The sequence below is a fragment of the Quercus robur genome, chromosome 5 (genome assembly GCF_932294415.1).
Source record: "Quercus robur chromosome 5, dhQueRobu3.1, whole genome shotgun sequence".
Classification (NCBI taxonomy): Eukaryota; Viridiplantae; Streptophyta; class Magnoliopsida; order Fagales; family Fagaceae; genus Quercus; species Quercus robur.
In genome coordinates this window covers 43,509,472-43,520,551 of record NC_065538.1, presented here as the reverse complement: position 1 = coordinate 43,520,551, position 11,080 = coordinate 43,509,472, and the positions used below count along the sequence as shown (strand labels likewise).

At 31.0% G+C, this 11,080-nt stretch overlaps 1 protein-coding gene across 1 annotated transcript; it reads right to left on the bottom strand.

Moving 5' to 3' along the window:
- Positions 1-1,338: 1,338 nt before the first annotated feature.
- On the bottom strand, positions 1,339-3,098 carry LOC126726031 (serine/threonine-protein kinase-like protein ACR4). Its single transcript, XM_050431130.1, has 2 exons — positions 1,741-3,098; positions 1,339-1,619 (listed from the first exon to the last, which is right to left on the bottom strand). The coding sequence occupies exon 1, from the start codon at positions 2,935-2,937 to the stop codon at positions 1,873-1,875; it is 1,065 nt and encodes a 354-aa protein (XP_050287087.1). The 5' UTR covers positions 2,938-3,098; the 3' UTR covers positions 1,339-1,619; positions 1,741-1,872.
- Between the last annotated feature and the right edge of the window lie 7,982 nt (positions 3,099-11,080).

Here is an 11,080-nt window from a genome sequence, read left to right as displayed (position 1 = left end):
AAGCAACACATATAATCTAATATATCCAATTCCATTTCCTTCCATCCTATATTATATTGTGGGTTAGGTTTTTAGTAATTTAAATTTTGAATTTGATTTTTTTATCTTCCAATTAAATTATTTTTATCAAATCCAAAATAGTTTCTACTTGTAATCTTTTTTTTTAGAAAGAGTTTCTACTTGTAATCTAATTTTGCGTTGCATGTCCAATTTAATTTTAAAAAAAATTTGGTGCTAAGTGACGCCTTCATAGTACCCAGTGCAAAAATTGAAATGACAAACTCGCTAACCTAATTAAAATCACCTTATCATCACTATTGTTGAATGCTCACGTGTATATATAAGATGAGTTACAACCTAATATCTTTTAACAAAAAAATGAGCAAAAATCCATGTGTGAGAATATTCCACCCACCATTATAGTGGTTAGACCTAATGGATTCTTAACTACTTGCTCGTACACCATTTGAAACTATTATGATAATATGATTAAGGTGACAAATATTTTGTGTTAATTTTATGATTCATTTAATTGGTATTTGTTTCTAAAAAGACAATCACCTCCATGGTTGAAAGGTTATAAATAGAAAATTATTCAAAATCTATTTATATAATAATATATAGGTGAACCTAAGATAAACTCAAATTAGAATTCCAAAATAGAGTTTTAATTTTGCATCATGTGTCATAAATTATTTATTCTTAAAAAGTTTTATTTTTTAATTTTAGAATCAAATATGAAATCACATCATAAATATTTATTAAAGTGAGTTATTAAATACAAAAGCCAAATAGTCTAAAATAATTTAATCGTAAAAATAAGTGTTTCACAATAATAAATAAATAAATGGACAATTTACATTTTATACCTAATAATATCCATACAAATTTTTTTAAAATTTAATAAAATATAAAAATGATTATAAATAGTATTTAAATTATATTATACATCTTATTGTATATATTTAAATGTATCTATGCGTATGCATGGGGTTATAAGATAGTTTTAAAATAATGTTTTCTCATATGAATCATAATTTTTTTTTTTTTTTAAGTTTTACTAATACGTGAGAGAAGAGAGTTTTACTCTTATAAACAGAACAACCAGTAGCAATACCCTATACATTAAACAAAGGGCATAGGAAAAGATTTAGCATTAAAAAGTGATAACACCAATAGGACTCAATTACTTTCCCATCAGTATGTAATGTGGTCCCCTTTCTCAATAAGTTAGTAAGTTAATAGTATACATAATGATAATGTAGACATTATTTTTTTTTTCCTAGGCTGTCTAAAAAGCAAAAGGAAACCACAAAAAAAAAAAAAAAAAAAAAAAAAAAAAAAAAAAATGTATACATGTACATTAATGATATTCACATGATGTTTAATCGATGATGAAAAAGAGCTACACATAAAGATGGTGATTTAAAAGAACCCCAAAAAAAAAAAAAAAAAAAAAAAAAGGTCCCTTTCACCACAAAAAGACTCCCTGCTCCACACGCAATCAAAGATCAAAATTCACCGCCCATAAGAGAAAAGGCACCGTCCCACCTTTGAATTTCAACAGCTCCTTCGAATGCTTCTCAAACGGGGCCTAGCTAACTCCCAAACATAGCAAGCTGTTTCAAACAAACAAGAGTTCATACCTTATGATACCATTTGATCAAAGTCAAATGCTCCAAATTTTCCAAATTCTTTATTTGCATAAAAAAATTCTCATAAAAGACTAGTAGCAGCAACCTTTTTAGACCAGAAATACTTGGACACCATCTGTCAACTTAAAGAGGCACCAATTAATAAAAAATATATATCTCTGAATTGTTCAAAATCGGTACCGAGTCCTTGGCGTTTTTTGGAGGATAGACCCTTGAATCAAACACGTAACTCCATCTCCAAACTGTTCAAAATTGTTGCCACCTGACCAATGGAAGGCCTACTCTTCCTAGAGTTACCAACACAAGATGAAGCAACTTTGGCCATCCTAACAAGAGGCTTCACATCAGAAGGAAATCCCTGTCTTGGGTCCAAAAGTTCAGAAAACTTCATTTCCTTAATCAATGGCAATGCCCATTTAACTAGCAACCCTTCTTCGCTTACTCTCCCACTCAAAATTTCTAATAAAACCACCCCAAACCCATAAACATCACTTTCTTTGCAAGGTCCACACCCTTCGTTACTCCAGTACTCATCATCCACATACCCTATTAGACCTTTCCTCTCTTGGGGTGCCAAAAAAGATAGCCCATAATCACAAACTCTTGCACAAAATTTCGCATCAATTAAAATATTTGAGGCCTTGATACAACCATGGACTATATTTGGTGCCATGCCTTCATGCAAGTACTCTAGCCCTCGGGCAGCCCCTGCGGCAATCCTCAAGCGGTGGCTCCAATCCAATAGAGAAACCCCATCTGGGTTTTGATGCAAATAAAAATCTAAACTTACCATGCCAACGAAATCCATTACTATAATCCTCTCACCAGGAGCTTCTGAAAAGCCTATAATTGACACTACATGGGGGTGTTGGGCTAACGAAAGAGATTTGATCACGGTTGAAAATCCAAATCCTGCATTACTCAATACAAGCCGGGGATGAATCCGCTTAACAGCTGCAACTTGTTCTTCAAGTACGGCGGCATAAACAGTTCCAAGGCGGCCCTGGCCAACAATTCTGCGGTGGTTGAAGCCATCGGTGGCAGCATCAATATCAGTTAATGTGTACGCACGAGCACAACGCTTAATAGGAAGACTTTCTTCTGATTCAACAGGCCTCTTTTTGCAAATAAGATAGAGGACAACACCAAGAATGATGAGAGAGATAGATAAGCTAACCATGACAAAGCAATAAACAATAACCTTAGTGTGGCTCATTTTTACTGTCTTAATTTGCAGGGTCTGATGAGGGCTTAAAATTTGAATAGAGGAAAAGCTGGTCATAATAACATAGTGAATGAGCTTATATGTATATGAACCCAAGTCAAGTCACCCAATGAATGAAAGAAACAAGCAAGAAAAACAGTTGTCTGTTAGAAAATTGGGGTGGGAATCGGTGGATAGGTGAGAAAGTTGGAATCTTCCACTAGTTCTATATATGTTTGTTCATGGTTGGCCGCCTCTCCTTTACTTTATCAAAGCAAAAGATTTGATGTGACATGTAGTTATAGAAAATCTAGGAAAACTCTTAGCTTTAATATTACGTATAAGTATTTTGTTAATCTATATATATTAATTTTAATTATTTTCCTTTTCTTAGTCATGCTTAGGTAGCTCTTTATGACTTTATTACGACTGGATTTCTAACTTCCTGTTAATAGTAGTTACTTTGTCAAGAATTGAGAGGATAAATATCTGTACTTGTTTAATAATTAGTAGGTGATTGTCTTGTTGACCTTTTCACTTGAGGCATCAACTACTATATATTTGTCTTTTACACACAACACAAGTACATAATAGAAAGATTAAGCAAATAAAAGTCATCAAGCAAAAGTGAAGTTAGGTATGGCTAAATATTAGGAAATTAACAGTATAGCATTTTAGTTATAACTACCGAAGTGCCAAGTTATCGAGCTCACCTACAAATGTCCTCTCTTTTTTTCTTTTTTTCTTTTTTTGGATGACCAAGCCAATTTAATTGAACAAAAACAGGTTTCAAAGCAAGGAATTCAGAACTGCGGACACTCACCACAGGGCACAGGCCAGTAGTACAAATTAAAGGCAATATATCTTTAAACGGAACACTCGTAACAACAACTTTGGCTACTCTACGATCATACTAATTAACAACACCATAGCAAAACTTCCATTACTTCTCATTTATTAGATATCTTGTTAAGGACATAGAGAAAAATTCTACATTGTGACTAGTTATCTATATTTTCACATGAGCCTAATATTCATTTTTCACCACTCACAATTAGCCGCATTAGATAATTGTGAAAATTGATGTGGTCTTAAAAATTTTCACCTCTATTCATAACTAAAAAACAATACTTACTTCATTTGACCTCCACTTGAGCTCTTACATCCCTTTTATAGACAATTAAACTCTTTTGACTTGGCCTCCCTGAATTCTTGATTTTTTTTTTTTTAATTTAAACATAGTACATGGTTGCACCCCAAGCTAACTTGCAAAGAACAACTTCATAACTTTTGCCTCATAGATTCTTTATTCCCCAATCCCCTACTTCATACCAACATAACTTAAATGATCCAAATACCTCTTCAAACTCCAAAACACATCCAAGCCTCTAAAATTAACAAAATACTTCATTCCCCTAAATGAAAAGAATTAAGGAATTACACTAGAGATAACAACCAATATGACAAACGCGTTATAAGTTACACAATGCTTGGGTCATTTTTAGGATTTGTGCATTTCCAAAGTTTTTAAAATACTTTGAGGATCTTGAAAGTTATTTTTTGTGCAATTTTTAAAATTTTGGGGGCGAATCCCAAAGGTTTATGGCATATTGTGTTCCTTTTGAATGTTTAGTAATTTAATCATTTTAATGGGGTTTTTTTTTTTTTTTTTGGGTACAACTTCTGTCCATTGTCCTGTGACACTGGACCCACTGCAATCATAACACATGTCTATTTTTGGACACGTGTCATGATCACAACGGGTCTAATGCACTAGAAACACAAGACAGAAGCCATGCCCTTTTTTTTGGAGGGGGAAGGGGGTTAATCATTTTGATAGTTTATGGGCATTTTAGTCATATTGAAATTTTTCTGTAGGTATTTTGACCACTTAGAGGGATGTTATGTTAGTCATTTTAAAGATTCTGGAGTATTTGTGTCATTTTCGGTGTTTTAAGGATAATTTGTTTATTTGAAAATTTTTGAGGTATTCTTTGTCTTTTAGTAGTTTTTGGGGTATTTCTGAATATTTTGATCATTTTGGAGGTTTTTAAAGGTGGTTTTGGTCATTTTATAGGTTTAGGATATTTCAATCATTTCGAAAGTTTTGATGGTATTTTATTTATTTCGAAGATTCTAAAGATATTTTTGTCATTTTAATTTTAGTTGTTTCAAGGGTATTGCGATCTTTTTAAGGTTTTAAAGGACATTTTGGATATTAAAATGTTATTTTGGTCATTTTGGAAGATAGTATTTCAAATCCAAAATTGTAGGTTAATATTTATTAAAGCAATCAAATGATGAGAGCCTTGTAGCTCAAGAAACTCTTCCTAATATTTCCAACGAAGAAGTCCAGAGTTCAAATTCCTACTCCATCTATCAAAAAAAAAAAAAACTCAAACAATAGATTTTAAAATATTAGAATTTCAAATCCTTTTTCTTATAAAATGGATCCAAAAAAGAAAATTTTTAAACCTATTGATTTGAAATTAAGGCATTCCAAATCCATTAATTCTAAATTCTAAACCCAAAGTCAAGTATTCAAACACAATTCTGATGATTTCTAATCCCGAAGCAACCATTGCAGTAAATAAAGCTGAATCACCATGTACCCCCACTAAAGCAGCTTAGTCATCCCAAGTAACCAATGTATCTTTGATTGCTAACCAACCAAAAAACATGTCCAGAAATACCAATAGAGAACCAAAATTTCTTATCAATTTACCTCAGGATATGCTTGGATCTAATTTTATTCCATGTTTTGGTGCAATTATATTTGCCTAATTTGAAGGAAATGTAAATGGTCTAATCCTTCTACCTTTATCCTACTTTAACCAGAGATAGCTTGCTTTCATTTTTTTTTTTTTTTTTTTTTGGGAGACAAAAGATAGGAAGCTTGCTTTGATTTGAAACTGAAGCATCTACTTTGCAAGTTTCTGAATCCAAATTTTACTTTGTAGCTCACACTAGAGACCTTGACATTTTATGCATTTAGCTCCCTAATAGGACTAACATAATAATATAAAAAATCTTTGAAGAGAAAGCTCACCTGAGAGTCGTCTTCACTAGCATGCATTGTTTGACACATGGAAAACAATTTTCTAGGTAAAACTTTGTTGCAAGAAGTATTCTTCAATGTTCAAGCAATTATGACGCCAATAATAAACACATGTAGAGTGTCGTCTTCACTAGCATGCATTGTTTGACACATGGAAAACAATTTTCTAGGTAAAACTTTGTTGCAAGAAGTATTCTTCAATGTTCAAGCAATTATGACGCCAATAATAAACACATGTAGAGTGTCGTCTTCACTAGCATGCATTGTTTGACACATGGAAAACAATTTTCTAGGTAAAACTTTGTTGCAAGAAGTATTCTTCAATGTTCAAGCAATTATGACGCCAATAATAAACACATGTCCCAAAAATTAGTGCCAGCTCAAGGCCTTGGCAACTTAGGCCTAGCCTAAGGCCCCACAACAAATAAAGGATTTCCCTATTAAAAAAAAGTCTCATCTCCTTTAGTAAAATGCCCAAAATTTTATAAAAATATAACATTTTTTAAATAATTGATACTTTTTTTTAAGAGTGATACTAAAAATACCACAAATTTTATTATAGATTTAACTGACATATCACCAATCATATAAAAAAGTAATTCAAACACAAATAAATTAAGTTGTTGAAATTCATCAATTACAGTCATAATCACATTTATTGTGAACATTTTGTAATATTTTTAGTATTTTTCTTTTTCATTTCTAACAAGGCTTTTAAAATAGGAAACCAATAAAAATTTAACCCAATTGAAACCCTAAGATGTTTCAAATAAAATGCTGCAAATGTGATAAATCACCAATGATGACTAATCTCCTACTAAGCCACATACCAAATAACATCTATCTATCTCTTTCTCTTAAAAAGAATATATAAAATTAAAATTTAGATTACAACTATACTTAACTATGCATAGTCATATATCCAAGTTAAAGTAAGTTACTTTTGATTCAACTATAATATTCAATTTTCTATTTGAAATTAACCTTAGTTTAGCTAGTATTATTCATCAATTTCTGTATTTACATCAAATTAGTCTTAATTTAATTAGTATTATATAATTCTATTTAATTAATGTTTATATATAAGAAGGCCTCATATAAAATTTTTGCCTTAAACCCCAAATTTTGTTGGGCCAGCCCTGCCCCTAATGTCCAGTACACACGAGGATTCTAGCAACAAATCGTCAAATTTGAGTTTGGCTGGGATAGATAAATTAATAAAAACAAACAACGAAACTCCTAGACTCAATCAAAAGCTCTAGAAAAGTCCATAAGGAATCGCAAAGCTTCATTGGGTTGATTTAATAATAAGCTTAACCCACAATGCCGTGCACAACAGTATAAGATGGATTTCAATTCACATCCAGTACTACCTACCTTGTGACAATGAAATACCCATAAATTATGCAAAAATTTGGATTGCAAATAGATGAAGATTGGCTTGCGGCTTCTCTCATGTCTCTATACCCGTGTGGCCATGAGGATAGCGTGTCTATGAACAACTTCTAAATAGGGGCCTTGTAAGAAACACAACTAAATTGGTCCAATTCGACAATAACATCCTTCGTCGACCTTCTTTAATTGCTGTTGAATATGGGAAATTGGGAATTGAGTTTACACTTTACTGTCCCTTTGGCTAGGGTCTAGGCGGTTCTCTGTACAATTTCAGAAAACTTTTTCTTTTATAATTATATGATTGCAATTCTGAAATAATATAGATTTTTTATTTTTGGTTCACCTAACATAATTTTAATGGAAAATTCATGCCACATCAACATTATTTTTATTATATAAAATAATCATATGATCCATATTTTATATATTTTACCAAGTGGGCTCACAACATGAGTGTTTAAGACTAGTTTATAACCTGGTTTTTTTTTGTCTTTTAACTTTTATTTACTGTTTTTTAAAACTCCACTTTTTTTTTTTTCTCACTTTTTCAAAATACAAGTATATGCTTTAACACATTTACAGTAAAAAGTTAAATAAGGGGATATGTGTTTCTTTTATATTGTGGATGGGGAACAATACCATTTTTTTTTCTTAATGGATCAAGGCTCATGCCCACATTATTAGTGTTCTCATTCCTTAGAAAATGAGTTTCCTTAAAACAAAAAATAAATTAAATAAATAAATAAATAAAACAAAAACAAAAAAACAAAAAACAAAAACAAGTCATATTTACACAAAATGGGTAATAAGAAAAAAATGTCCATTTATAGGCCACTAAACAGTAGTCTAAAGTACAAGATAAGGGAGCCTAGCTGTATTTCTCAAAGACCCAAGATTTTATGGGTAAAGTAAAATATAATTGGCCCGAAAGCAGCCCAACTTATCCAGCCCAACCCACTAAGAGACAAACAAAAAGGGGATCAAATGGATGTGTACGCATGAGGATGAGAAACGAACAAAGGGAACTAAATTAGTTACTTTAATAAACTAGAAAACAATATCACTACATGACAAAAGGCAAATGGATGAAAGAAAGCAAGACAAGTGTAAAAATTTTACCATTTTATGCCCTAGCTCCTTGCTTCGAGCTCATGAGAGAGGACTCTTTTCAAATTCTCTCATCTTCAATGCCCTTTTTACTTTGGGGGAACCAAAGCTTGAAGAGCCATGACCAAACTTCAACGAAACTGAAGAAATCTATTGTGTCTCATCTACACGTGTCAAGGAGTAATATCACCTTAAAAGCTTAAAATTTATGGTTTAGAGAGAGCAAAAAGGTCTGTTTTTGGCAACCCCAATGGTCCACAAAATTGACTTGTGCACAAGGCTTCGCATGTCACCAATAGCTTTTGGGGTTTTAAAAGAGCTAGTGCACAGTAGGATATCATTACTCAAAAGCTCGTCAATTAAAATCATAGATACGTTCAAATTTTTTTTTTTTTTTTTTTTTGGGAGAAAAAGTTGCGTTCAATTTAATTGTACTTGAAAATGATATTAATATTTGAGTTGGTCTATACAACTATGTTTGAATTTAATAAAACTTAATGTATTGTATTTAAGGAAGTGTATTTAAGTTGTTGTTGAAATGTGGGTTTCAGTTAACTCAACTAGTAAAGTTTCTAATGACTGAATAAGAAATCTGAGATTCAATGTCCACCTACACTAAAAACTGATTGATGTCTTTATTTGATAAAAAAGAGCAATTGAAAGGAGACGCTATAGGTTGAAACTCTAACTCTCTCTCAAAAAAAAAATTGTTGGAATTTAAAAAAAAAAAAATATATATATATATTAAAACAAATGTACTCATGTGAATAAAAAAGAAGTATATTAAATAAACTCCACACAGCAAAAGAGGTGGAATTGTTTGCCGTTGCGTGTAAAAAAATAAAAAATTTAAAGGTCATGTTAATGAGCATCCCTTTGAGCAATTATTAATAAATCATATTAAGTAAGTTTTTATGTTATTTTTATGAGAAATATAAAAAGCTGTCAATAAAATTAATTAATTTATCATTTTTTTCATAATTCTAAAATTAATTCCTAAATCAATTCCCTTAGAGCTTTTTTTAATATTTCCTAAAAAGGAAACATAAGAAAAGGCTGATGAGTGGGGGACCTAATATACATCTTAAAAAAAAAAAAAAAAAAAAAAACAAAAACAAAAAAAAAAACTGAGAACATGAATGAGGCTAAATGGGATTGAAAGATTACCCCATTAATTGGTCATTTGAGGAAAAAAAAAAAAAAGTAAAAGGTGGAAATCGTTTCTTCAACTTCTCTATATGTTGGGAGAACCAAAAAATAAGAAGGTTACGCATACACAGACACTCAGACAGAACAGCAATGAGCAACAGCGAGAGAAGACTTCAGCAAGTAAAAAACAGAAGAGAGCAAGTGAAAAGAAGAGGACACAAAGGCTTAAAGAAGTTTTAGCAATAGGTTTGTATGTGCGACTTTACCAGTCCTCTTTTTCTCTAAATCTCTCTCTCCCCTTCTCAAAATTGAATTTTTAATTCTCTCAAACTTTTGTCCAATCTTGCCTTAAAAGTTAAAATTCAATAGAATCCTTGATTCTACCATTATGAATTAAATAAATGGAGTTTTTAACTCTACCATTATGAAACAAATTAAAGGAGTCATTGACTCTACCATTATGAATTAACTCAATAGAGAGTCCTTGACTCTACAAATTTAAATATTAATTAGAGTCATTGACTCTACAAATCAATCTACCATTATGAATTAATTAAATGGATTTCTTAACTCTACCAATTTAAATATTAGAGTCCTTAACTCTACAAATTAGATAAATCAAATGGAGTCCTTGACTCCATCAGTAAAACAATTTGAAGTTATTGACTTCACTAATTTAAAATAATATGATTCAATGGAGTCCGCGACCTCAAAAATTATTTTAAATTGAGTGGAGTTTCTAATTCTTTCAAATTAATTCAATGGAGTGTTTAATTCCAATATCATTAATTCAATGGAGATTTCTAATTCCTCAACCAAAATCGTTGTTTCTAATTTCCAAAATAAAATAATCATAAAATTGATTTGAGAGAAATTCCCAATTCTCAATCTCTAAAAATTTGCATAAAAATAAAATTCTTCAAAGAAATTTTCAATCCCTCAATTAATTTTGGGGACTTCAATCAAAATGAATTTACTTATTAAAATTCCTAAAAAGAAGTAAATGAAGGAAGGAAAATTTATTTAGACATTCAATTTCTCAAAAAAAAAAAAGAAGAGCTTTTTGCTTAATATACATAAAAACATGGGTCCTAGACTCATCCTTGAGATTAAAATAATTTATCTCATCCAAAAATAAAATTAAGTCAATGCTTAATTAAATACCAAGTATTTGACTTATATGTTCATCATTTAAAGTGGACAAAATCAAATTTGAGGATTTTAAATTCAAAACCCCAACTTAAGACCTATGAATTGGCTTGATCCTCGCCAATGGTATGTAGACAACCTAATTGCATTATTGAGTGCAGCCACAAATAAATAAAAACACATATTCCCTCAAACCCAAAAAAATAAACTTACGTACAAATGCGACATGGTTGGAATCGAAGGGTCTTCTCTTGAAACAAGAGATTCTAATTAAGAAATAGGTTATCTTGAATGAGCCCTACTTGTATCAATAAAACCCATATGCCCGAACGCCTATAAGTGAAATTATGTTCGATGGATTTC

What these genes read in the sequence shown, in the direction of transcription:
- LOC126726031 (XM_050431130.1), bottom strand. Translation starts at nt 2,937, where the DNA reads ATGACCAGCTTTTCCTCTATTCAAATTTTAAGCCCTCATCAGACCCTG.